Raw genomic sequence first — 27900 nt, forward strand, 5'->3', positions numbered from 1 at the left:
GTCTGGACAGCAGGCAGCAGGGAGCTGGGTTGGGGGCACCTGTCACCACCTCGTTCCAAGTCTTCCCTGTCACTCCAGCAGGTAAATCTCTAAAGCCAACGCCTCATGCAAAGTCTCAAATAAAGCAAAAGTATCTCAACTGAATATGGTGACCTAAGAATAATAGATGTGGAATCTCTTGCTTTAGAAATAATCATGGAAAAAAGATAATTATGGACTCGCCTCCATGTCGATGGGGCTTTTCTGTAGTTACAGGGACAGGTAGACTATGTTTAAGAGCTGTACGTTCCCTCTGTGGTTTTATCCTGTTGTGTTGATGAAGGCCCAGAAAGCGACTACTTTCAAGTTTTAAGCTGGGTGACCAGCTGCCTTCCGTATCTTCTGATACTATAGGACAAATCAAAAAGTATTAACCAATTTAATGAATGACAGGAATCCAACAGATGTGGTCTGTATTTCTGATCAGCTTCTACCTGGCCTGTTCTTTAAGAAAGAAAACCAAAAAACACACCCACACACACAGTATTTCCAGAGGAGCCTTAAAATCAGCCTGGTTAGTGAGATTCTACAGTCTCTGCAAGTAAATCCACTTATGTCACAAAGCCTCAAAGGACAGGATTGCATTGATCCTTAAAATGCCATTAAAGCAGATTCCTAAAATGTTCGACGATTAAAGGCATAACACACAGGACTCACCCAGGTGGTCTCCAGTTTCTAAAAACTAGAAGCCCCAACCCTATGGGTCAGTGGTCAGTTTTCTCCCCGAACCGGCAGATTTCAGAGCAGCACCAGTGATGTGCGTCAGGTAAACAAAGCCTCGCTTTTTCAGCTTTTTAAGGTAAACAATAAAAAGCCATGCTGACAGTTTCAGGGCAGAAAGTCTCCCAGATGCGGAGGCAGAGGGAGTGGGGGATTCCTGCGGTGAAAGGAGGAGGAGATGTTGGGGGATCACCTTTTCTTCTCTAGCAACTGCAGTGTGATGTGCAGAAGACAAAAGAAGCCTTTGTCCAAAACTCCACTCTCCTGGATCGCCTCCCACAACCCGCGGAGTCGGACACCCACGTGCTCCTCTCTGGTCAGCGGCACTCCCTCCAGAGAGCTTCCTACTTGGAAAAGATGCTGCTTGTGAAAGCAAATGAATTTGAGGTTCATCTTCTTTTTTCATTCAAGTTGTAGTCGTGGACATTTGCCCATCGCCCTTAATTCCTTATGTCCTATGAAGTGATAGTAATCCGTGCTCGTTAGGGCAACTCGTGTTTTGTGGGCCCGTTAGGGCAACTACAGAGTAAAGCTGCCCCTGAAAGTATCTGCCATTTGACATGATTCTTTAAGTAGGTGATTTTTCCATCGCATGGGCAATGGGCAGGTCTTAAGCACCCATTTCTTCTTTGTTGAATGTGTTAGTTTAAGAAGTCATATATTTCATACACTGTTCAGATCTCAACAGTTATTTGGATCTCCAAGTAGGGTAATTGAGCCATAGGCCATTTGTTGGATTCGGCATTCACTTTTTTTTTTTTTAATCCTCACCCAGGAATATTTTCCCATTGATTTTTTAGAGAGAGTAAAGAGAGGGGGAAAGACAGAAAGAAATATCCATGTGAGAGAAACACATCGATTGGTTGCCTCCTGCGCCAGGGCCTGGGCCGGGGAGGAGCCTGCATCCAAGGTATGTGCCCTTGACCAGAATCAAACCCAGGACCCTGCAGGCTGCAGGCCAACGCTCTATCCACTGAGCCAAACTGGCTAGGGTGGCATTCATTTTTTGAAGAATTTTTTGTGCATGCACTGTCAAAAAGCTGCACAGAAGGCCATGGAACTCCAGTGTCATATCTCTGTATGCGAAGGAACCGCTGAGCTAAAGCCAGCCCATCCAGTGTCATATCTCAATAGCAGCAGGGGAAAAAATATTTAACTAGCAGGACTGAGGGAGCAGAGTACATACTGACCTTCCTCTGCATAGTCCCTCAAGCAGGTGAGCCATCCATCCCTGGAGGCTCAGTGCTTTGCCAAAGGCACAGAGGGGAAATCAGGAGTCCTCTGAATATTCAAGACAGTAATGCGCTACGTGGGGGGTGGGGGGGGTGAAAACAGTTTGGACTTCCATCAGCTCCCAAGGCTGTGCCTAATTCTGTTCGATATGCAATTGTCTCTAATGAAAACTTCTCTTGCCCTAGTTTGTTCTATCACAGTTTAAGGATTTTGGGGACCGGTTGGAATCTTTGAAAGGTCGTATTACACATGAAGAAGAGAATTTGGATAAACTCTACCAACAGGAAAAAGAAGGAAATCCCGACTCATTCCTGGTATTGCCAATATTTATCATTTCTAAGTGCTTAGACTCAGCATAGGATAAAACATAAGCTAATTACGGTCACACTATAAAATCTGTTTCTATCATAACTCTTACACATGGCAATCTACATATCATTCATTGTTGTCCTATTTTCCCTAACTTCTAGAAAAGTATGACAACATAGGGATCTATTTTAGTAATATGCCACAGTAATTTTAGTAGATTTTTAACTTTTGATGTCTTTACTAATTAGCTTTAGTTAACTAGAATAATCTAGGAATTCGCTATGGTGATTAGATTTTTCTGATTAGTTGAAGACCGAAAGTAAAATACCCTATTAAATTAATTATATATATTTTTTCATTTATTAGCTTAGTTAACATAAATGAGTGGGAGATTTAAAGAATACTGGCTCCTGCATACTCCTAAGTACCAATCCACATAACCTGGATCAGGAGTCAGGAGCCCAGGGCACACACTCATTCCCTTCCATGTACGAGTTGTTCGTTGGAGTTTTCATGCTACGGGGCAGAGGTGACTGTAACCCATAAAAGACTAAAATGTTTATGGTCTAGCGGTTCACAGAAGGAGTTGGCTGACCTGGACTGTCAGAGCAGAGTTCCGTAGTGACAGTGTGGGTATTGTAACGGATGTTTGCTTTACATATTTCGACCTAGAGGCTGTCCCTGGGATATCATTTTAAAAATAAAATTTTGATGAGTTCGAATTCTTCTATCATTTCACATTCTACCAAAATGCAGATGTTTGGGTACCATGCTTTACTAGTATTTTAAGGATTGCGTTTTCATGCGACTTATGGGTAAACTGCATGATCTGTTGAAGGTCAAATTGTTGGCAGACCAAATGGGATTTGAAGGTCCAGAATGGGTCCTTTTAAAAATAAAAAATGAAAAAGCTTATTTTCACCTTCCTCAAAAACAAAATCTGCCGAAACCGGTTTGGCTCAGTGGATAGAGCGTCGGCCTGCGGACTGAGAGGTCCCGGGTTCGATTCCGGTCAAGGGCATGTACCTGGGTTGCGGGCATATCCCCAGTAGGAGATGTGCAGGAGGCAGCTGATCGATGATTCTCTCTCATCGATGTTTCTAACTCTCTATCTCTCTCCCTTCCTCTCTGTAAAAAATCATTAAAATATAAAAAAAAAAAAAAAAAAAAAAAACAAAATCTGAGACCACTGTCTATTTCCTGGGCTGACTAGGTTCTGGCTGTATGTGCAGCTTGTTGTTCTAGAAAAGCCACATTATTGAGAGACCTGGGTTCTAACACCAACTAGCGATTTGACGGTGGGCAAGTCATTTGCACACGGAGGCCCCAGTGTCCCCTCCTCTTTCAGATGAGGATGGTCCGCAGCATCTCTGCGACCTTTCCACCAGGTGGAATCTCGTTGTTACCCTCACATCTGGAATCGGTTTCCTTTTTTAATAGAATCCTGTGCTCGCACTGGCAGCCCACTCGCCTGAGGCCGAGCAGCTGAATGAAGTGAGCCTCGGGCTCCCACTCAGCGACGTGGCTGTAAAGACACTGAAAGACATGAACCGGCAGTGGATTCGCGCCACGGCGACGGCGCTGGAGCGCTGCAGGTCAGAACAGCCCATCGTCCCTGCTCCCTTTCAGTTCTGGTAAAATGAACAGCTTGAGCTCAGCAATGTCAACGTTGTATGGCTCTGTTTTATTTGTTTTTAAACCTCTTTAGTGAGCTTCAGGGAATCAGATTACATGAACAGTTTCTTTACTGCTGTGAAAAGTGGGTCCGCCTTTTGGAGAAGATAGAAGAGACGCTCAAGACAAGCATCGCCGACAGCCTTCCAGCTCTCCTGGGGCAGCAGAAGGCATATGAGGTAACCTGTGCCCCTCACCCTGGGGCAGGGGCAGGGAAAGATGGATTTATTTATTTTTGTTAATCCTCACCCGAGGATATTTTTCCATTAAATGTTTTAGAGCGAGTAGGAGGGAGGGGGAGAAACAGAGAGAAAGAAACATTGAAGTGAGAGAGATTGGTTGCCTCCCCCACACACAAATCAAGCCTGCAACCGAGTATATGCCCTTGACCGGAATCGAACCAGGACCCTTCAGTGTGTGGGCCAATGCTCTATCCACTGAGCCAAACCGGCTACGGCAGGGAAAGATGGATTTAGATAAAATACAGAGTACCTGTCAGTGTATGTCTAATCCTGTTGTCAGTTGATCATGTGCAAAATTCTTAACACGTTTCACAACTTTCAACATTTTGTTTTATTGCTCCATTTTATTAATGACAGAACTCCTAGATTTTCTGCAGTAAGTGCAGTCTTCTAGCACCACTTTGCTTCCACAGAATGCAAACATACCACGTCACCAAGAGCATGTTGAAGTACCTCAGCTCATCTTTGCATTTTCACCGAGTAATTCTCTAAAATAGGGAAGAACTTGGTATAATTATAATTGCCTCATTAATAATTTCACAGGGGAGCTTTCCCACACTTGTGCTGATGTTTGTTTGGAAATATTCTTGCTGATTATAGGTCGATCCTGCCCTTCAAAGTGGGCACGATTAGTTCACCACAGCTTTCTAACATAACCGATTTGGCTGCATTGTCACGTTGTCATCCAATGAAAATGAAATCCTCCCAGCCAAAAAGCTGAGTGACCAAGAAATAAATTACTGAACTTCATACCTTAGCTTCCTCCTCTTCAGATGGACATTGTAATAGGACTTAAGTCCAAAGTTTGAGGAATAAATAAGATAATGCATGTTTTACATAGTGTCTAGCAAACAGCAGTCTGCCCAATAAACAGGCATTAACCATAGTTACTGTTGGATCTTTTCCTTCTAAGATTGCATCTGTAGGTGCTGTTGATGTGATGGTTGAGCATTTTTGGCAGTTAGACTCAATTTGAAAACTGATCACCTCAGGTGTCCTCCGTGAGCTTAGATTTTAATAGGAAATATAAGGTCCAGGTTCATAAAATGAATTCTACAAGCTGATATTTAATATTTTAATTCACATACAGATGTTGGAAGCTGAAGTTTCTATAAACCAGACAATTGCTGATTACTATGTCACCCAGTCCTTACAACTCTTGGACACAACAGAAATAGAGAAGAGGTAAGCTGTCTGGCGTGTGTGTGTGTGTGTGTGTGTGTGTGTGTGTGTGTGTGAAAGAGAGAGAGAGAGAGAGAGAGAGAGAGAGAGAGAGAGAGAGAGAGAGAGAGAGAAAGAAATGCAGTCAGAGCAGGCCTTCCACCATGTGAATCTTGATCCCATCCGTTTCCTGTGGGCACGTCAGTTGACGGACCACCACGGGGCAGTCTTGGGACAATGTTAGGATAGGGTCTTGCTGGGCCATAAAAACCATGGTGGCACTCTCCCCTATGGTAGGCAAGTGGGGTTAGCAGAACAGACCCACTCGTCAAGTACAGTTTACTGATTTTTTACTTCAAAGGATTCTCTGTAGAATGTTTTCCTCTCTACCTTCAGCCTCATGATGTTTTGCTATTTAAAGAATAATTCTGAATATTCCTAGCAAGTAGCTTTGTCACAGCTGTGAAAGACGGATTTCTCCCTGTGCTGTGTACATGGGATTGGGGCCGCTGGGCAGTGCCACTCAGGCTGAGCAGAGCCCCTTAGGCCATCCTGGTGACAACAGCTGAACCTGCCACACAACAGGTGCCCATGGCAGACAGCCCAGAGGTGCCCTGGCCTGTTGAATACTTCTCCAGTGTCCTGGTAGGGATGGTTTTCCCTCCCCATCACCACCATATACCTCGGCATCTTTCAGCATAACTAAGAAATTAAAGCCCATTTCTTCCCAGCTCGGAAGTAAGGAAGCCAGTTCCAGGATCATCAGCTGGTTTTGGTTTGATCAGTACAGCAAAGCATGACTTTCTGCATAACAAATAAAAGGCCTTGTTTTTCATGTGAAGGGTGTCACTTATCTGGAAAGGAACTGATTGAGTAGCTGCAGGAAGCATGTTTTTCACTGCTGAAATTACATGAAGTAAAACCCTCAATAATAGATAACATTACCAGATACCCAGCTGCTCATCTGTGTCCTCCGATCCAGTGTGTAGTTTTCCGTGCAGCATTTGGCATAATGGCTGTTGAAACAGCTCCCATTTAAGGAGTGGTTGTCTTGTGTGTAAAGTACCCAGGTGCTATGCAAATACCTTTCGCTAAAAATCTTTGCCAACCACATGCTGCCCTGCTCCAAGTTCCCCATCGTATGTGAGTGGAGTGGCGCTAAGTTCTTAAGAAGTTTGTTATTTGTGTAAATTGCACATATCAATAGCAAAACTGGGTTTCTATGATGCTGTGATAGTTATTTTTCTACCTGTTCATGTCCTGATTCCCTAACCCTCTGTTTTCCCAAGGCCGGCATTTGTTTCGAAGTTCACGCAGCTGAAGGCCCGGTGGCAGAGCGCCGCGCAGAGCGTGCGGCAGAGGAAGCGAGCGGTCGCTGCGCTGGTGAGGCAGTGGCGGTGTTTCTCCACCCCGGAGGGGGACTTGCTCCGCTTCCTCGCCGCCACCAGCCAGCTGCTGTCTGCGGTCAGGAGCCAGGACTGCCACAGTCTCTTCCAAACCAGACGTCTGATCCATGAGCTGAAGGTACTCCGGGCAGCCGCAGTGTGGGAACCACGGGGGTCATTCTGTGGAAGACATACATCCCCTCCAGGTTTTAGGTTTTCGAAGATGTCATGGTGCAGGCGTGCTCTCTGCAAGGGGAGGCCAGAGGGCTAAGATCCCTAGCCTTGCAGGGTCAGAAAGCCAATCTCCTCCATCCACCCAGAAGTAGTGAGGCTCTCCTGGGCTGTGGGAGTAGGGAAGGAGTGGAGGTGGGTAGGTCCAGTGGGAGAAGTTTGGGTGACAGACTCACCTCACCCAAGCCTTTAAGGTACTAAGTAAGATATAACCTGGCCACCGGTGTGGTAGTTTACAGTGGGACTCCTGCTTACTTGTGAAGGGCTAATCCATTTAGGCAACAAAGTTTTCAATCAGAAAGGTGCTTGACGAGCAGAGAGAGGGCTAGAGTCATTCGTTGGCCGTTCTCAGGCATGTTCCATTGAGCTAGAGAACCACTCTCTAGGGATGCAGCAAAATGAAACACCAGCCTCCTGAAACCCTGCACTTCCCTATTCACTTCCCAGTCGTCAGCTATTGAGCGCATGCTCCGTGCCAGTCACTGTTCTAAGTGCTGAAGTATGGTGGGCATGAAGAGAGGACTCCCACACTCATGGGGGCAGTCAGACAAATCTACACTAATAAAAGAGAAACATGCAAATTGGTGTCACTCCACTACGCCCACCAGCCAATCAGAGCAACTATGCAAATTAACCCAACAAAGATGGCAGTTAATTTGCATACGCAGGCACGGAGTGAGGACTGAAGACTGAAGAGGCTTGGCTTCTCCACTGTGGCCACAGCGGAGAAGCCAAGCCTGCGGCCGGACCAAAGGCCCGGGTCCCGGGTGCCGGAGGAAAACTGGTGCCAGCAGCCAGGGGAAGGAAGGCCTATTGCGCAAATCTTTGTGCAACGGGCTTCTAGTTAATAAATAAGAAAATACCTGATTGCAATAAGGCATGTATACTTCATTAAACTGCAGCTAATGGAGGGGCTGGGTGGCTCCTTTAGAATGGGCGATCTCTGGGAATGTGACATCTTTGGAGCCTGAGTGATGAGAAGGAGCCAGCCAGGCAAAGTCTGGGGAAGGAGCCTTTCAGACAGACGGAATGGCTGTCCCAATTCCCCACACTGGGAACAAGCTTATCGATGCAGAGGAACAGAAAGAAGGCTGGTATGACAGGAGACCAGCCAGTGGGGCCACGATGGCAGGAAATGAATTTGAGACGCAGGCAGGGAGGAATGTCTTACAGGCAAGGCATGATAGCTGGATCACAGTCACGGTGTAAGAGGAGACCGCTGAGGAGTTTCAGTTGGAAGAGGGGGCAGCATGATTCTGTTTGTATCTTTTAAAGATCCTCTGGCTGCTCTGAGGAGGATGGATGGGGGAGCAGCCCAAGGAGAAGCAAGAACCCGGTATATTTCCCATCTCTTGCTGCATAGCAACCATCATTGATGATTACCTCCCACAGTTCCCACAGTTCTGGGGGCTGGCAGGGCTCAGCAAGGCCGTTCTTGTGGGGGGTCTCAGGCAGTTTCGGTCAGGTGATGGCTCGGGCTGGACTCATCTGGCAGCCTGCTCACTCTCGTGTCTGGAACTTATGCTGGAAAGACTCAGACAGCTAGGAACTGGAACTGCTGGGCTCCACAGCATCATTCCCTGTGGTCACTCCACATGGAAACTCTGGTAGCCAGACTTCCTACATGGCAGCTCGTGGCTGCAAAGGCCATGTCCCAAGAAAGAGAGATCCAGGGAGAAGCCCTGTGCCTTTTAGACCTCACCTTGGAAGCCACATGTGTCACACCCACTGTCGACTTTAGCCATCACGCGTGCCCACACGGGGTCAAGAGGAGGGGACAGGCACTGCCACTGGATGGCCAGTGACAGGTTCTGGAAGAGCACGTGGGGCAGGGAATATTGCTGTGGCCTTTTTGTGAAAAATATTCTGCCAGATCCAGTTAGGCTATGTCAGTAGTCTCGGCGAGTTGTTAGGATGGATAAGACAAGAGTGATCACAGTGAAGATAAAAAAGGGTATGTTTGTGGGTAGCATTTACAAGACTTACTAATGGTTTGGATGTGGCACGTAAATAAAAATCTAAATCAAGATGACTCTGGGTTCCTGCTGTGAGCATCGTGGTGAATAGTGGGCTGCTGACCAAGTCAGGGAAGACTGGAGGAGGAGCAGGTCTTTTGATCAGCTAGGTTTGAGATGGCTTAGGCAAGTCACTTTCTTCCTTTTTTTAGAATAAAGAAATTCATTTTGAGAGATGGCAAACCACCTATGAACTAACCTTGGAAGCTGGGGAGAAGTTGCTGAGCACAACTAACCCGGAAAGTAAAGAGTCTGTTAACAAGAGAATCAGTCAGCTTCAGGACAACTGGAAGGACACAAAGACCCAAGTAGGAGAGATGATTAAACACTTCCAGAGCATCGTAGAGGTAAACTCGCCACTTACTTTCCCACTCATGACACTCAAATGCAGTACATAGAATGTTTGTTTGCTGTGTGACAATTTGAATGCTTATGGGATGATATTGTGAGTTTTCCAAAGGTCCCACTATTCCATGAATCTTGCCAGTTACTGAATGTAGAAGAATAATAAGAGCATTTTAAAAACTCAGTATTAAATATGTAAATACTTGAGGTTCTATTTTATATTTACTTTTATGAAACAGAGAACTTTTTTTAATCCTCACCCAAAGATATGTTTATTAATTTTAGAGCCGAAGAGAGAGAAAGAAACATCCATGTGAGAGAGAAACATCAATCAGTTGCCTCCCATACACACAACCTGGGTATATGCCCTGCCCAGGAATCAAACCCACAGCCTTTTGGTGAACGGGATGACACTCTAACCAACTGTGCGACCCAGCCAAGGCAAAACAGAGAACTTATTAATATTCCGTGGAAGTTCCATATATGAAATGAATGTTCCACGTTTGGTCTGCCCTTGGCGAGAGTATATGAAAATAAACACAGTGATACTTCATCTTTCTGTTATCATCAGAAATGCATTTTTTATATAAATGAACTTCACAGATAATTTATGATCATATCTTTAAGAACTGAAAGGTTCCTTGGTCAGTATTAGGAAAATCACTTTGTTATGCTAAAATACCAAGTTTTTCTCAAGGACTCTGAGCTGCTTTGAACCTAGGCCCTACACTACTGTGCTCTTTGAGGTCTCGTGTGGCTTTTATGGTTTTCCTCTCGCTACATAGAATATGAAGCTATCTATTTTTTACTTTTTGTTTCTCTGAGCATACTTACTCCTGATAAGCCCACTCTCCTCTTTACACTATTGCAGTGGTTCTCAACCTTCTGGCCCTTTAAATATAGTTCCTCATGTTGTGACCCAATCATAAAATTATTTTCGTTGCTACTTCATAACTGTAATGTTGCTACTGTTATGAATCGTAATGTAAATATCTGATATGCAGGATGGTCTTAGGCGACCCCTGTGAAAGGGTCATTCGACTGCCAAAGGGGTCGTGACCCACAGGTTGAGAACCGCTGCACTATTGTGTGTGTGTGTGTGTGTGTGTGTGTGTGTGTGAGAGAGAGAGAGAGAGAGAGAGAGAGAGAGAGAGAGAGAGAGAGAGAGAGAAACCAGATAACCAAGCTTATCAGAGGTGGTTTTCTGAATGAAGAATAAATATGTCCCGAGTTAGGGCCTGAGCATCTCTCCTGTGAACAAAGTGTCTGAACCTTCTTCGGTATACGGACTGCAAAATTCATGAACTAGAAACACTGGTTGAGCTCCGGCCATGTTTGTAAAGCATGATGGTAATTGCAGTTACCGGGTTGGTGGGGGAGAAGAGTTTTGTTTCTCGCTTTGCTTTCTTGGTTGTGTTCCAGGGACTTGATGTTGCTGGACCAGTGGCCTCCCCTTACATGAGTTGTCACCATAGAATGGGGCCAACCCAAGTATGTTTATAGCAGTTGTACTGAGGATTAAAATAGTGTTTGAGTTTATGTTTGTCTGCTGTTAGTCACCTCAGCAGTAGAAACTTACCCTAATGAACCAATTGTAAGCACCCTGAACTTGAAAATGCAGGCAACTAGTTGCTCAGTAATGTAAGGTTAAAGGAAATAGAGATGGTGCAAAAGAATGGCACTGGGCATGGGGGCACCTGCAGCCTTAGGGCACCTCTCGACTAAGCTGCCTCTACCTTCATCTCCTTGGCCAGTCAGGTTTCTCTGAGCCTCATTTTTCACATTTTATTATTTACCTTTTCCTGGTAATCCTCATCTAAGGATATTTTTCCATTGATTTTTAGAAAGAGTGGAGGGAGGGGAAGAGACAGAGAGAGAGAAACATTGATGTGAGAGAGACACATCAATTGGTTGCCTCCTGTACATGCCCCTACCAGGGTCGGGGATCCAGCCTGCAACCTAGTACATGCCCTTGACCAGAATCAAACCTGGGACCCTTCGGTCCTCAGGCCAAAGCTCTATCCACTGAGCCAGACTGGGTAGGGCAGTTTTCACATTTTAAATGTGATAATACTAATACTTGTGCTGTCTCCTAAGGTTATTACAATGACAATAAGACAGTGAAGTTGAAAATGCTTTAGAAACGGTGAAGTGCTTTAAGCAGGAGGTGGCTGTCAGCGCACGGGTGAGAGATGGAGAGCGAGTGAAGCTTGGCTGTAAGGGCCGCCCAACCCAAACCACGAGAAAGGGAAGAGAGAGAGCAGAGGAGTGACGTTAGAAAAGAAGACAAGAAAAGTGGTCGATATGGTGCTTTTGGTTTTACGATGCTATGGCAGCGCATGCCTGAGTCTGTAAATGCTAAAGATGGGTTCTTCGAGCAGCCTTTTAAATGTGAACTGTTCCAGTATCAAAATAGAAATAATATCACATAGACCAGGGTCATGGGGAGGGAGGAAGAAATACGGTTGACAACACGGGTTTGCACTGCACCAGTCCACTCCTTTTTTTCAATAAATGTAAAGGCCTCAGAGTCCTTGGGTTTTGCATCTGTGGATTCAGCCAACTGCGGATTGGAAACTATTTTCCATCTTCAGTTGGGAATCTGTGGATACCAAGTGTCAACTTAAGTCACATGGGGATTTTCAATTCCTCTTGGTGGGATCCCCTAACCATCCCTCACCCCCCGAGTCATTCAAGGGTCAGCTGTATTTTGAAGCAAAAACCAACCAACCCAATGGTTGAAATGAGCCACACATGAAGCTGCAAAAAGGTGTTGAACCAGAGTGGTGTTCCTTTGCCTCTATTAGACCATGGTTTGTTCAAGGAAGGAAGGGGGTTTCTGTGTGACCTACAAAAACACATTAGGCAGCGCACTTCCGTGGATTACATGAGCTGTTCCGGTTCTGTCATTTACTCTTAAGGAGCAAAGTACTTACCAATCTCAACGCTGTTTTCAAATAGACCTGGGACCAGTGTGAAAAGAAAATCAAGGAGCTGAAAAGCAGGCTGCACGTTTTAAAGGCACAAAGTAAAGATCCTCTCCCAGAACCTCACGAGGACCTGCAGAAAGAGAAAGAGCGGATTAAGGTACGGGAAGCCAAGGGGGCGGGGGGGTCACGCTCAGCTGTTTCCCCGGGGGGTGCCGAGTTTGTTTGCCTTTCCGTTTCTGTGTTGGAACCAAGTTTTCATGTTCAGCTGGAAAGCATTTTTCCTATCTTTTATCTAACAAAGCATCCTGGTCTCTGAAGGAATTAGAACCCATGGTTTTGGAGACCCATTGTGACAATGAGAGCCTTTGGGACCCTCGTGGTTTCACTCAGACCCTCTTTCTGTCTGGCTCGCGGAGGTGGAAGATGTGGCCTCGGAGACGACATTGAAAGCTGTCCCCTTACCAAATGACCGTGTCATTGAAATGAGAGTCAAGTATGACTAAAGAATTCAGGTTCTTTTAAAAGCCAGTGGGTTGAGTTTTTTTGCTCAGTTATAACATTTTTATAAAACCTTCCAAACTGTATTCTGCCTAATTAAATCACACTAGCAAAAATTTCTGCATATTTTAGGCCAGTGATGGCGAACCTTTTGAGCTTGGTGTGTCAGCATTTTGAAAAACCCTAACTTAACTCTGGTGCCGTGTTACATATAGAAATTTTTTGATATTTGCAACCATAGTAAAACAAAGACTTATGTTTTTGATATTTATTTTATATACTTAAATGCCACTTAACAAAGAAAAATGAGTTCGCGTGTCACCTCTGACACGCGTGTCATAGGTTCACCATCACTGTTTTAGGCCTTTGCAGACAGGAATTTGCATCCGTAAAATTTCCAGGTCAGGAATTGCCGGGTCTCTTCCCTCTTCGCAGGTTTGATGTTTAAAAGACATCAAAAGCCTTTTGGAATGTATTTTGTCTTGTTTTTTGTTTGTTTTCTTCAGTGACTTCAGTCAAATTGAAATAATTAGGAAGAACTAAGTAGTCTCATATGTCAGCTGTGCTAGAAATCCGTTTTTCCCCCTTCATTTTAATATATCTGACATGCAAAATATTTTTAACCTAACAAATGATATGACACACTGCCACAAAACCATCACTCAGCTGGAAAGTAAAACATCACAAATACAGTTATAGTGTCCTGGATGATTTTCAAAGTATGTTCCCTCCCCGGAAGTGTTTACAACCCTGAATTTGTTCTTTTACCGTGCTTACGCACTTTTTTTTATCATTTTACCATGTGTCCGTAGTTCTCAATGAAATATAGAAGTGTTACTTTTGTTTTTAAACTTTACATGAACAGTACCATACTATATAACACATATAATGCAACCTTTTCCCCTTATTATGATTTTGAGTCATCAGTGTTGATACCCACAACTCATTCATTCTCACTGCTATGTTGATGCGTTATATCAATAGGAAACAATTTATTCTTTCTCCAATCACTTGGTATTGTCAGTTTTTTAAAACTTTTGATAGTCTGATAGGGGTGAGATGGTATCTCTTTGTAGTTTAATTTCTAGTAAGTTCAATATTTCTTTCATGTTTATCACCTTTTCAGATTTGCCTTCTATGAATTGCCTGTTTATATCCTCGACTCATTTTTCTGTTGGGCTGTTTTCTTATTGATTTGAAGTAGCTGCTTATTTATTTTAGATAATTCTCCTCTGTTGAATATAGACATTGCAAATGTCTTCTCCCATCCAAGAACTTCTTTTTCTACTTTTTCTTGGTGTCACTGGCTGGGGGCGAAGAGGGGAGGATATTTTTTGTCATTTTAATATAGATGAATTTATCAATATCTTCATTTTCTGTTTCCTTTGAGACATCTTCATACTAAAGTCATAAAGATAAACTCTTACATTTTCTTCAGAAAGTTTCATGTTTTGCTCTTTAACTTACACCTTTATTCATTGAAGATTTGATTCTTTTTTTAATCCTCACACAAAGATATGTTTTCATTGATTTTAGAGAGAGAAAAATAAACATAATGTGAGAGAGAAACATTGATCAGTTGCCTCCCATAGGAGTCTCGGCCTGGGATTGAACCTGCAACCTTTTGGTGTATGGGACGATGCTCCAACGGACTGAACCGCCTGGCCAGGGCTGAAGAATTAACTTTTGAGTAACTTTTGAGTTAAAGGCTCAATTTTTTTATTCACGTGGATAGTCAGTTGTCCTGATGCCTATTTATTGAATAGTCCAGTGTCAAATATCATGTTTCCACATACACAGAACTTCTTTCTTGGTTCTCTGTCCCACTGGTCTGCTTATCTTAGCTTTCAAATCAGATCTTTATTTCAGGCATGATATGTGCCCAGACCTTGTTCTCCCACCTTAGTATGGATATCCTTGGGTCTTTGATTTTCCACAACTTTTAGAAGCATTTTGTGTAGTATTGAATGTGTAGGTTAATTTGGGAAAAATTAACATCTTTTTGACACTGAGTACTCCTGTTTCTTGAATGTGGCATGTTTCTCCTGTTAGTCATTCAATGATGTTTTATAATTTTCTTCACATAGTATTGTGCATCTTTTGTTAGATTTATTTCTTGATGTGTTGTTTTTGAAGCTATTAAACATTCTGCCTTTTTTTGGTTATATTTTCTATTTATCACTGGTGCCTAGAAATGTGACTAACTTTATATATTGATACTTGACTTACGAGTTTAATTCGTTCCGTGATGGAGCTCGTAACTCAAATTACTCGTATGTCAAATCAGTTGTGAACGAGTGAGACACGTGATGCTGGGCTGATGTTGTGGCGTTCACTGTGATGTTCGCTGCGCCAACTAGCGGTGGGGTATCTAAAGTTGGCTCGTAACCCGAATTTTAGCTCGCAATTCAAAGCAAAAAATCGGCCAAGAGACGGCTCATATCTTGAAAAACTCGTTAGTCGGGACACTGGTAAGTCAAGGCCCCACTGTATTATATTCAGCCATCTTGCTAAACTCTTTTGCTAATTCTAATAATTTGTCTACATATTCTTTTGGATGACTATGTCAACAATCACTATTTGTGGAAAACGACCCCTTTTTGTTTCTTCCTTTTAATTATAATTTTTTCTGTCCTACCTACACTGGTCACTGCTTCCAGAACTATGCTGAATGGAAGTATTAATGGCTGGCTCCTTCATGTTAATCCTGATTTTTTTAAAAAGAATTATTCTGACATTTCACCCTTAACTCTGATATTTGCAGGTGGTGTCTTTGTTAGGTTCAGAAGGTTCCTACCTCTTCCTAATTTTCAAAGTTTTTATCGTCTCTACATCTTTAGGTTTAGATCTACACTTCAGGTCTAATGAGAGGGTGTGGAGTCACTCTCAGGTCGATACACAGAATTTCCTCCCATAAAGCCTAGAAACCAGTGCAGAATGCAAACTACAAACTCATAAGAGGACATGACTTCCCCAAGTATCGCACTTCTCAGTTTCCACCAGGATCCTTTCAGCTCCCATAGCCTCCACATCCTCTCTCGCAGGGGAAACAATGCAGGAGCGAGTCCAAGAGCATGAATTTCAGTCAACCATGCCCATATTCCAAAGGATCCTACGTAACCTGAAGCCTGGCTAGGGCAGTGTTTACCATCCTGAATCACCTGGGGAGACACACCAGCCCCTGGACCAGTCTGGGCTGTACTTTCCTCCTAGGAAAACTATATTCCAGTGACAACCAAGTTTCTGTATGGAATAATTCTGTGTGTGTGTGTGTGTGTGTGTGTGTGTGTGTGATTTATATACTTCATATACTAGCTTTTCACTACTGTCAAAATTGCTATAGTGGGCATTTGTGTTCATGAAACTTCTCAAACAATTGAGTCCTTGGGACAATTTTATTTTTAAGGTAATTGTTTAATAAGTAATATGATACGGTCCAAAATTTAGAAGGCACAAACGGTACACAATACTACCTCCCTTATCCATGGTTTTGCTTTTCACGGTTTCAGTAACCTGCAGTCAACTGCAGCTCAACATATTAAATGGAAAATTCCAGATATTTGAGAAAGAGAGAGCCCAGACCACATTCCCAAAACTTTTATTACAGTATACTATTATAATTGTCCTATTTTATTATTACTTGTTATTGTTAATCTCTTACTATGTCTAATTTATAAATTAAACTTTATCATAGGTATGTATGTATAGGAAAAAAACAGTTATCCCGGATTAGGTACCGTCCACCATTTCAGGCGTCCACTGGGGGTCCAGCACGTCCCCCCTGGATGAGAGGGGACTACTCTACATGAAAATTTTTTCTCCCATCAGTTTCTTTTCACAGAAGCAATCCGTGTTACCAATTTTTTGTATGTTCTTCCAAAGATATTCAGGCATATATATTACATACGTATGTACATACGTACATACATACACATACATACATTCATTTCTTGGTCCGTTTTTTACCCAAATGATAATGTAGAGAAGACTTGCCAATGCACTGGTAGTTGCATCCACAGGCAAAGGTTTTAACTGCTGTGCTAAACTAGAGTCCAGTCAAGGCCTGTGTGATGCATTACTTGATATAATTACTTTGTTTGACAATCCTGTATTATATGAACAATTGGAATTATTCTTGCAATATAGACAGTTTAGCTGGTTATATTAAAGAAAGGGAAACCTATCTGATGTGTCCTCTTTCACAATTAGTTTGGTCGCAAATCCAGAGTATTTTAATTTAAAGACAGAAGCATGATTTTTTAAACGTTTGTACAAATACTGAGCATCAGCTGTAGTAAACTTCCACAGTAGGTCTCGCTCTATATATTGATTCCTTGCTTTTTATACCTAATATTTATGAACATTTGAGAGCTCTTAAGACTATGTCAAATTGTTTCCCTTTCGATCATACATTTTGATATCTGAGAATTTATTAAATACCAGGCATTGTGGTAGGTGCTAGGCAATGTATTTGTGAGCAAGGTTGTTATGGCCCTGGCCAGTACTGGGTTGACAATCTAGACGACTGGAGAGGCACATGTTAACCAAAGAGTTCCACTATATCAGCCGTGGGCAAACTATGGCCCATTTGAAATGAATAAAACAAACAAAAAAAAAGACCGTACCCTTTTATGTAATGATGTTTACTTTGAATTTATATTAGTTCACACAAACACTCCATCCATGCTTTTGTTCCAGCCCTCCGGTCCAGTTTAAGAACCCATTGTGGCCCTCGAGTCAAAAAGTTTGCCCACCCCTGCACTATATGCATAGGAGTGTGTGAGAATAACTGTAAGCATGGGTAGTGTTACAGGAAAAAGTACCAGGGACCATGAGAGCATAAAACAGGAATCCCAACCTCGTCCAATGAATCAGAGAAGGCTTCTTGTTAGGAATCATAAAGATGCCCATATTCAAAAGTTTTATACCTGTTAATTACCCTTTCAGTTGTAGGAGGAAACCAACCAAGTATGCAAACCAAATTGATTTCAAGTTGGCTGTGGGTAACTTATACAGGCCTCCCTAATACACAGGCATCTGAGTCGGCACCTCTGAGCAGGGAGACACCGCATGAGCTCAGTGGTCTTTGGGGTTCCTATAGTTAAGTCAGTGGGTGATGTGCCTCCACTTACGAGTTGCCCCCTTTATATTATGTAGCTCATGGAAACTGTTCTGCTGCTGTATCTGCTCTCACCCACTTTACTAGAATTGTGAGGCTAAAACTAGGTAACAAAAATTTAAAATAATGATTTCTGGTAAAGATGGTATTTCCTAGTCCCCACGCAACCTTTAAAAAAGAATTCTCCAGACCATTTTATTAAACGTAAATTATTGGCAGTAGCTTGTGAGATCATACCAGTGTAGAAATGAGATCAGTCAGAACTCACACATTGTTATTGTTGCCTCACTCAGCCATGTTTCTGATGTGAATCCTCGCTCTTTCACTTTCCTATGGGCAGGTGTGAATGGAGACCCTCACAGTGTGCCAAAGTATGAGGAATTGTAAGCACAATAAAAATGGCTCTTGAACTAGTGATCTTTTCATTGTGCTATAGCTCTTACAGAGTTACTTGGAAGTGCTCACACAACAGTAACAGACCATGCAATTTTATTTTTTTATTTTTTAAAGACACGTGCCCTAGCTGCTTTGGCTCAATGGATAGAGTGTCAGCCTGCAGACTGAAGGATCCCAGGTTCGATTCCAGTCAAAGGCTTGTGCCCGGGTTGCGGGCTTGCGGGCTAGATCCCCAGTGTGGGGTGTGCAGGAGGCAGCCTATCATTGAGTCTCTCATCATTGATGTTTCTATCTCCCTCTCTGAAATCAATAAAAATGTATTCTTTTTAAAAAAGACGTGTAAATGTTCTAGCTGTTTCCTTTTATCTCCCCTGTTGTGAAAGTAATTGTGTTGATTATGTCCTAGAATTCAAAAGGTTTAAATTTGACCAATTTATTTGAGGGGGAAAAAAAGTTTCCAGGGCCACAGGAAATTTTATGCTAACCAATCTCTGCCAGTTATTTAGTAACCATTTATTTTTTTTCTTTCATTGTATTTTAACTTTCTTTTTGAAAGTTAACCAAAATAATTCCCTTTGAACAGAAGCTGTTGTTATATGATTGCCAAGGTGGCACCAGTGCATTTCTTAGGTGTTTTTTAAGAATAGGAAATCAACTTTCTACATTTCTGTGGCATAGTTTCAGAATTAGAAGTGTGTGTGTGTGTGTGTGTGTGTGTGTGTGTGTGAGAGAGAGAGAGAGAGAGAGAGAGAGAGAGAGAGAGAGAGAGAGAGAGAGAGAGATTGTTGCTTTCCTCTAAATAAAGGTAAAAACCGACATGACTTTAAAGTAGAATTCATTATATAAAAATCTGAACTACCTGAGAAAATGAAAATAGAGGTAGAAGAGTTTTCTTTTGAGAAAAGGGTGGTGAAGAGCTGGCCAGCCTCCCCTGCAGAAGCTGGCCCTGGGCTGTTTCTCATTCGGGAGGTCCCGCCCCCTTCCGGGTGTCCCCTCCCCCAGAGTCCAATCAAAGGATTAGCCTACAGGTTTGGAAACAACAGCAGTTTGAGTTGAAGGTTTGTTGTTTCTCTCTCCCTGTTCTTGTGTTTAATGCAGGAGCTAGAGAAGTCTTTGGCTAGCTGGACTCAGAACTTGGAAGAACTTCAAACTATGAAGAGCGACTTCACGCAGCACATTCTTGTGGAGGACGTGATGGTGCTGAAGGAGCAGATAGAGCTTCTGCACAGACAATGGGAGGACCTCTGCCTAAGAGTAAGTCGGTTCAGGCAGGGCACGGCTGTGGTGGAGTTTATGGAACCGTCTCCGGGGGCCAGACAAAGTAGAAAGGAGCGTCATTTCATTGACCGGAGGCCCTTTCCGCTGGAGCCCAGGCCGCTGCTCCCTTGCCTTCGCAGGCAGCGACCCGGTGTGGCAGACCTGCCCCTTTGTTTCTCCAGCGCTCCGTGCTGGGACTTGGCACATTGTTAGCGCGCCTCGTAGAAAGCCAGGTGAAGTGTGTGAGGGGTTGCAGTTATGCCCGCCGTGTGCGTGCGCTCTCTGTCTCCAGCAGATGACAAGACTAACCTGTGGGTTAGAATTAGGGCCCAGAAGGGATCCTTCCGGAGGCCGGACTTAGAGCAGAGGCGGCAGCACCTCTTCTGGGCTGAGTCGCACTTAGGGTCCCACAGGGACTGCCTTGCATCCCAGAGCTCCGCATTCACGATGTTTCTGTCAAGTTTTTAAAACTCTGAAAGAAATGATCTGCTGCTACCCTTAGCACCTCAGTGGCTCACGAGGGGTCACTTCTGATTAAGAGTGAGATTGTGGTGGGGTATTCGGCAGTGTTTGTGATAGGATCAAGACGGGATTAAAGGGTTCCAACAGATCTTTGTTTTACAAACATGTAATTCTAAGAAAAGTAAACTCCCAAATCTCATCTTGTGAATGATGAGATGTATTTTTAAGAGTTGAAATTCAGACACTTTTGGATGCATTTTCATAAAGTAAAAGCATTTTTCTTTCTTGATTTTAGTATTTAATAGTCACAATGTACCCTACTTTTAAATGCCCTTTTAGAATTTTCATTCAAATTTTATATAAAAGAAAATATTTAGAAAATATGAAAAGTATCCTGAAAGTTAAGCAGCAAAGACAGGGGTCCAGATGTTCCTCATTATGAAGCCTACCAAAGTGATGCTGTGCAAAATGCCAGGGTTTTTTCAAACTAAGATAAATAGATGCCCTGAGGAGCAGAAACACAAAACCTGGTTTTGGGGGGTATAGTTCTCTGGGCCTTTTGAACACATTTGGTTGTGTGTGTGGGGAGGGGGGGGGTGGTGCAAATACTAGACATTTTGGCCTCCACTCCGAAAACAGCAGAGGTGTTCTGTGCATAGCAAGAAACTCTGGGAATTCAGCCTTCGTTTCCCCATCTGCAAAGTGGGGTGTTCAAACTTTCCCAAAAGAACTCTTTAGCTACTACCCCTTTTAACTCTAAGCTTAAAAGATTTTTAATACTTGAGAGGATTTTTTTTACATAGAAAAAAGCCGATTTCATTCTTTGAATTTATATTTATTGAAGTAATATATTTGAACCCTGGGAGGAGGAAGACCCTTCGCTGAGACCAGCTCAGGGTTGCCTGTGCCTCCGGAAGTGCTGGGCATTGGGGGGGCCGCCTGCGTGCTGTGGGCCAGTATTCCATCCCATTCCCATGGTTTCTATCCACAGTGGTAGGGCATGGTGGGAAGGTGAAGTCCATGAGTGATGTGCGTTGTTGTTGCTTTTAATCTAATTTTGCTTTGTTTTTGTTTTGAAATACAAAACTAGGATGTTTAAATGACTTGAATTTTCATGGCACATTTGCATTACAAATGTTAGGTTCATAACTGGATCTATATTATGCTTTTTTAAGTAAATAGGCAGGACATTGTCCTTAAGAAGGTAAAAAGACGATCACTTTTTAAAAGGAAAGGATTTGGGCCCTAACGTTAAAAGTTAGCATGCAGCAAGCATTCAGCGAATGTATATTAGAAAGAACAGGAACAGAAAAACTTAGGTGATGCTTAAGTTATTCACTTAACCTTTCCTGTTTCTAGTTTTTTAATATAACCTGATAATATTGGATAAAACTGAACCCTTTTGGTCAGGTACCATCTCTGTTGCTTTTTATGACATTTATCAAAGGGGAGAGCAAATTCTGTTGTTAAACCCGAGGATCTTAAGAGGCGGAAACGTAGGAATTTAAGTCGATAGGGCTACTGATTGAAATGAATAAAATTCGTAGTCCTTTTGATGGGGGGATGGGAAGGGAAACACTTGCCTCCCTGCCTGTACTCAGCTGCCAAGTGCGTTTTCGTTTCCAGGTGGCTATACGCAAACAGGAGATTGAAGACAGACTCAATTCATGGATTGTGTTCAATGAGAAAAATAAAGAGCTGTGTGCCTGGCTGGTGCAGATGGAAAACAAGGTCCTGCAGACAGCAGATGTTAGTATCGAAGAAATGATCGACAAGCTACAGAAGGTAAGCAGCGCCCACTGACTGCAGGGACCCCTCCCGCGGTCCTCCCTCCCCCTCTCACCGGCTCGCAGTGGTGTGTGATTGGTGTGCTTCCAGTAGCTTTTTAGAAATTTGAAGGGACTTTCTCACTCTTTCTGTTCCCTCCCAGAGAAGAGCTGGTAAGTGGGGAATTCCAGAGAGATGGGAAGTGTGGGGCCCCTCTAGAGAGCAGGGTGCTGTGAATTGAGGGGAGTTCCTCTCTCTCTGGAAGTCCGGCCAGGGAAGCGCCTCCCTCCCCGCCTCACCCTCACCCCCATCTCCTTACGCATCTGTTTACACTCTGAGTGAGTTATGGCTTTTCTAGTTGTTATTATTACAGAGCCCCCCTTGCCAAAGGGGAGAGGCCAACAGTCATGGAGCTCATCATTTTGAAGGTTACTAATAGCCACAGAGAAAGGTAGAAGCATTCTTGCCGCTCAGGAAAACGCTGACTCTATAGGCTAATTTACTTAGACGCAGGCGTCCTCTCTCCCGAGTAGGCGAGATTAGAAGAACTCGGTGAGGGGAAGCCGGGGCTGTAAGTAACCACGGCCTTGTGTATCCCACGTGTGCGGAGTGGGCACTGCTTGGCTTCTTAGCTGCTCACTGAAGAGTTGTATTAACAGGTCTGAGAAGTTTTTTAATTAAAAACATTTTTTCCAAGAGGCAACAGTGTATTTATTGCCTGGCAAAGGAATGAATTTTGGGCAGTCATTGAAGCTTTGCTTTGGTGCCTTTGCCAGGACTGCATGGAAGAAATAAACCTGTTTAGCGAGAACAAGTTGCAATTAAAGCAAATGGGTGACCAGTTGATCAAGGCCAGCAACCAGACCAGAGCGGCCGAGATCGATGACAAGCTCAGTAAAATCAACGACCGCTGGCAGCATCTTTTCGACGTCATTGGATCCAGGTAAGAAATGGCCTCAGGATGATCCCTGCTCGCCAGTGCAGCGGCTGCTCCGCCGGCGAGGCACTGAGCCCGCCTTGTAATCCAGTGGGCTTACAACTGCACAGACAGAGGCAGCGGTGGGTAAGAATGAATGGAATCCATTTAAACGATATAGGAAGATATTCTGGTAAATCCTACTTCAATAGTTTTTTTTTTCTTTACCTTGAAATTTCACATGAATTGGGTTAGGTTTAAATGAGAGTTAGAAAAACTTACTTTGAAAAGAGATCCTTTGAAAAGAGAGGAATTGTTTAGAAATTGTAACTCTGCTTTAGGGCCTGCGAGTCCCTAGATGAAATCACGCCTGCTGGTTCCTGCCTGTGGGTGGTAAATGCAAGTGGGTCAGGGCGCAGGCCTGATTTCTAGGTGCTGCTCTCCCCATGGCAGGCGCTTGGCACACTCAAGGTGGAGTGCTGGGTGTGCCAAGTGCCGTGGGCATCTGGTGCTAAGGTGGGGACGAGGGAGGCACAGCCTGGCTACAGATCAAAGCTCTATTCTCCAGAGCAACCTTATCGGAAACAAGACTGTTCATTTTATCTTCTCAAAAAGGGATGATGATGGTGATAAAGCCACTCAAAGCTTTTAAATGTTTTTTGTTTTCAAATTCTCTTTCCAAAGACAGGCCCCAATTAAAGTGTTTTTATTTTGTTTTGTTTTGTTAATTGCAACCTGACGTACAAAACCAGTCCCTGGGCTTTGGGCCCACGCATGCGACTTTGTGTGTAGCCAGTCTTTTTGTGTTTTGAACACACGTATGTGTAATATACCGGAGAACCTGCAAGGTGATGGAGTATTGGGGTGTGATGAAAACAAGATCCTCTTGATAATTTGGCATTTCCTTCGCCTCGGCGTTCACTATAAACCTGCAGCAAAGGCACCAGGCTGAGTGCCTCGAGAACTACAGACAGGAAGGAAGATGAGTCAGTTACATTGATGGGAGCGACATCTGAGCAGCTGTAAAGCCAAGTGGGTTGAGGGCTCAGCTCTCATCTTCCCCGAGAGGGGCAGGGATTAGGAAGAGCCTCACAGAAGAGTGGTGTTCCCAGATGGCCCCGAATGAGGGCTTGGGGTTCCTCAGTGTTACTGATGGCAGAGTCCGACAGACGTGTGGGCGTGGGAGGTGACGCTACAAAGCTAGGCTGGGGCCAAGTCCGAGAAGACCTTAAATCTCAACTTCAGACTTGGTGTCCTAAATGAAGTCTGAGTCATTCATGGACTCTTAGCAATGGAGGGTCTGCCGAAGGCAAGTATTGGGGTGACTTAGCTGGCAGCATACGCTGGGCTGAATCCAACTTCTCTCGATTGCCAGTTTTAAAAAAACTGTGGAAATCCATGGCGGTAACCCAAGTAGGGATGACGAGCACAGGTTTTGAGCCCGTGCTGACTTTATCGCTTACCCGTCATGGAAACTTGAGTCGTGCGCTAGTCTTTCTAAGCCTCAGTTTCCAAATCTGCGTCGTGTGCCTAACAGCACTGTTCACATCCGAGACCACTGTGCGGACATGCTGTGTCTGTGTCTGGCACAGGGCCAGCGTGGGGAGCCGGCGTTTAATGAGTGTTTTTCCCTACGGACACTGAGTCGAAGGAGCGTGTTTGCTGAGCAGAGAGGATTGCCTCGGTGCTGTCTAACAGGGAGAGAGGCCTTTCTGCTGTGAGACCAGTGTCTCTGACTCTCTCATTTCCAGCACTTAGAGCAGAGCTTCAGAAAGTTGCTGAAATGAATGGACATTTCAGTGCATAAGAATAAGACCCTTTCTGTTGGGTAAACTGTGTGCAGTATGTCTTCGTTGACATTGCCTTTATATCCTAAGTCGTCTTGGGCACCTGGCACTAGTGGAGGGTAGGGTGGCATCATACCTGGTCATGGCCTGTGCTTCCTGAAGACTAGAGTGACCGTCCGCTCTCCATCATTCATGCTTCGGTTATATCACTTCAGAGTTTAATAGGCTGTTTGCTTTTTCCTCTCTCCTCTCTGGGTGCCTGTCTTCAGCCAATTCCTTGGTGAGCAAGAGAAAAACACAGCAGGTAGAATTTCAGTGGTCTTTTCGGAAGGAGCAATTGGCAAAATAAGGAGCTGAAATAAGGGCAGATATATTGCCTGCCAGCTGTGTTCTTGACAGTGTGCTTTTTGTGCATGATTTCACTTAGTTTCCATTGTAACTCTGAAAGGTAGCTGCCATTACCCTATTTTACAGATGACAACACTGAGGCACTGAAGTTCAACATGCCCACAGTCCCAGCCAGTGCCTGAGGCAACCAGGCTTCCAACTGGGGCGGTTGTGTTGCCTTCCTGTTACCCCAGACCCTTCTAGTTTGGTACACTGAAATGAACCAAATCCCTTCCCTTCAGAACTAAGGAACTAGGGAGGGAAGAACTCATGTTCCCTAGAGCAAAGGCCAGGCTGAGAGGCTGGGAAACCCTTCGTTGAGTTTACCCTCCAAGTGAATCTGGATTGAGGCAGCAAGCTCAGACCTGCCTTCAGACCCACGCAGAGTCAGCAACCTGTCTGATCTCTGACGCTGATCGTATCATCATTGGTGGGGATGGGGGGCGGGTGGGGGGGGGAGCAGCACAGGCTGCAGAATTTAGATTTGAACAGGGCCAGCCAGACCTGCCATCCTGCAGGAAGCACTAATGGCCTCATTGGCAGAGAATTCTGGACACTTCACCCTTTCAGTCCTGCTCACGGTGCTCTGCGGATTCGCTCCTGTGGCAGGGACAACATAGCTCGTTAAAAATGGTAAGAGTTGGCCCTGGCCGGTTTGGCTCAGTGGATAGAGCATTGGCCTGTGGACTGAAGAGTCCTGGGTTCCATACCAGTCAAGGGCACATGCCCAGGTTATGGGCTCGATCCCCAGTAGGCGGTGAGCAGGAGACAGCCGATCAATGATTCTCTCTCATCATTGATGTTTCTATCTCTCTCTCCCTCTTCCTTCCTCTCTGAAATCAATAAAAATATTTTTTTAAAAAAATAGTAAGAGTTGGAGGGAGACCCTACACAGGTGCCCAGCCCCATGACTTCAGGACTTTAACTATACAAGCCTTTAATGTCAAAGTTACAAATGGTATTCAGAAGTCTCAGACCTCAGGAAGACAGGTTTAATTCACTGAAGAAGGGAAAAAAAGACCTGTTGTATCAGGTTCATTCTCATAACAATAGAGGTGAATTACAGGGTTACTCAAATGCACATTAAACTTCTGATCATTTCAGACTATGGGGTGAATAGGAGGAGAAACCAGTGGTGTTTACTCTGAAGTGCCAGGCTCCTCATATATGTATTATTTCATCTCATTCTTGCAGCAGCCCTGCAAGGTCAGTGCCTCCACTGTACAGAGGGGACACTGCAGCCCAGGGAGCACATTCCCTGACCAGGGCACCGTCAGTGCCACGCAGGGCACAGGGCAGGTGCAGCCAGGGCATCTGTCCCACTGCACCCGGCACCGGGAGAGAGGGGGAGGGTGGGGGGGAGGGGGGGCACATAGCTCCTTTGAGACCTCAGGGTTTAAAGGTAGATTCTCAGAATTTTTCTAAAACTGAGAGCTCAATGTAGAATTTACCACTTATTGCAGAACAGCGGCTCTCAAACGTAAATGTGCATCAGCATCCCTGGGGGCTCCCGCAAACGTGGGGTGCTGCACCCCCACCCTCAGAGTTTCTGACCCTGTAGGTCCAGGTGCGGCGGAGAATGTGCGGTTCTAACAAGTGCCCAGGTGCTGCCAGTGGTGCTGGTCTGGGGAACACAGGGCCAGCCACAGAGGGCGGGGCACGGTGCTGCACCGAGTCAGAAATCCTGGGCCTGCCCCTCTGTCAGCAAGTCTGCGGCCTGTGTGCCTCGGTTTCCCTGTTGATAAACCACGTGCAAGATCCCGATTAAGAAAGCACCAGGACAACCGTGGGTCCCTCCATGCGGTGCTGGAGCCTCTGGCGAGGTTAGTGCAGCTGCACAGGGCGGGGCAAAAGGAGGTTTACAGCTGTTCGTAGGGATACTGCAGTCATAGATAAATAAAATAACGAATAAACTCTGTTTCATGTGCTCAAAACTGTAAACCTACCCCCCCATATAGATAAAGGAGGGGGAGGGGGCTTAGATCCAAACAGCTCTTCTTCCTCTGCTTGTAAAGGGTTCGTCAGCTTCTATGAAACCCTTAAGCTAGTGGTTCTCAACCTTCCTAATGCCGCGACCCTTTAATGCAGTTCCTCATGTTGTGGTGACCCCCAACCATAAAATTATTTTCGTTGCTACTTCATAACTGCAGTGTTGCTAATGTTATGAATCGGAATGTAAATATCTGATATGCAGGGTGTATTTAGGCGACCCCAAAGGGGTCGCGACCCACAGGTTGAGAACCGCTGCCTTCAGGCAAAGAACCTGGAGGACACGTCTCCTGAAATAACCAAGTCATCCGAGGGGCAGAGGGAGACGGCGTCGATGCGATGCTGCGTTCCTTGCTGAGACCGCGTGGGGCGTGGGGCGTGGGGTGGGCATTAGCGCTCTCGGTGGGCTCTCCATCACAGCCGCTGCAGGAGCGTGGAGACCCTCATGGACCCGTGGGCAGCGTGGAACATCGGGGGCATCTGAACTCTCGTGAAACACGCTATTGCTCTGTCCCACGGGGAGGCCATTGGAGGCACCAGACACATTTTGGTGCAACGGTGTGATTCTTCTGAAGCTGAAACTGCCTTGATGACGTGAATGTCAGTTACATACCACTCTGCTGCTGGGACGGCTACGTGAAGAGTAAACTTTTGTAAACTGTAGCTATTAGCGCCGCCCCTTCCCCGCGTTTTCTCAGATGACATCTTTGAGAAGCGACCCCCCAAAACCTCCATGCAGGAGAGACGGTGACATCACAGAAGCTGTCTTTCAGAGCCAGCAGGACGTGCCGTCCTCGCTGTGGAGGAAGCCGGGTTACCTGGAAGTAAGAGCAGGGCAGGCACACGGTGCTGGAGGATGGACAAAAGGATGTAAAGTTGGCTGGATCCACCCACCGACCAAAGCTCTGAAAACAGGGCCCCGGCCATTGTCCATTGTCCCTTCAGTGGGGCCGATGCCAGAGAAAGACTCACCCCAACGCGTATCTCACCTATGTCTACCCTGGATTTCAAACTCCCAGAAGTTGAACGCCTTAGAAA

General features: G+C 44.7%; 1 protein-coding gene across 14 annotated transcripts in view; it reads left to right on the forward strand.

Moving 5' to 3' along the window:
• Positions 1-27900, forward strand: part of SYNE2 (spectrin repeat containing nuclear envelope protein 2) — a 301595-nt gene that overhangs the window by 242229 nt on the left and 31466 nt on the right. For 12 of the 14 annotated variants that reach the window (XM_036309562.1, XM_036309545.1, XM_036309573.1 and 9 more), the window contains 11 exons: positions 967-1146; positions 2178-2306; positions 3742-3896; positions 4010-4154; positions 5308-5402; positions 6668-6902; positions 9162-9356; positions 12316-12441; positions 19396-19551; positions 21643-21801; positions 22560-22726. In XM_036309562.1, coding sequence (XP_036165455.1) covers positions 967-1146; positions 2178-2306; positions 3742-3896; positions 4010-4154; positions 5308-5402; positions 6668-6902; positions 9162-9356; positions 12316-12441; positions 19396-19551; positions 21643-21801; positions 22560-22726 — 1742 coding nt within the window. Of the gene's footprint in view, positions 1-966; positions 1147-2177; positions 2307-3741; positions 3897-4009; positions 4155-5307; positions 5403-6667; positions 6903-9161; positions 9357-12315; positions 12442-19395; positions 19552-21642; positions 21802-22559; positions 22727-27900 lie in introns of those variants that run through there. The other 2 variants (XR_004967589.1, XM_036309640.1) reach the window with 2 other exon arrangements.

Source organism: Myotis myotis, unplaced genomic scaffold (assembly GCF_014108235.1).
Source record: "Myotis myotis isolate mMyoMyo1 unplaced genomic scaffold, mMyoMyo1.p scaffold_m19_p_1, whole genome shotgun sequence".
Classification (NCBI taxonomy): domain Eukaryota; kingdom Metazoa; phylum Chordata; class Mammalia; order Chiroptera; family Vespertilionidae; genus Myotis; species Myotis myotis.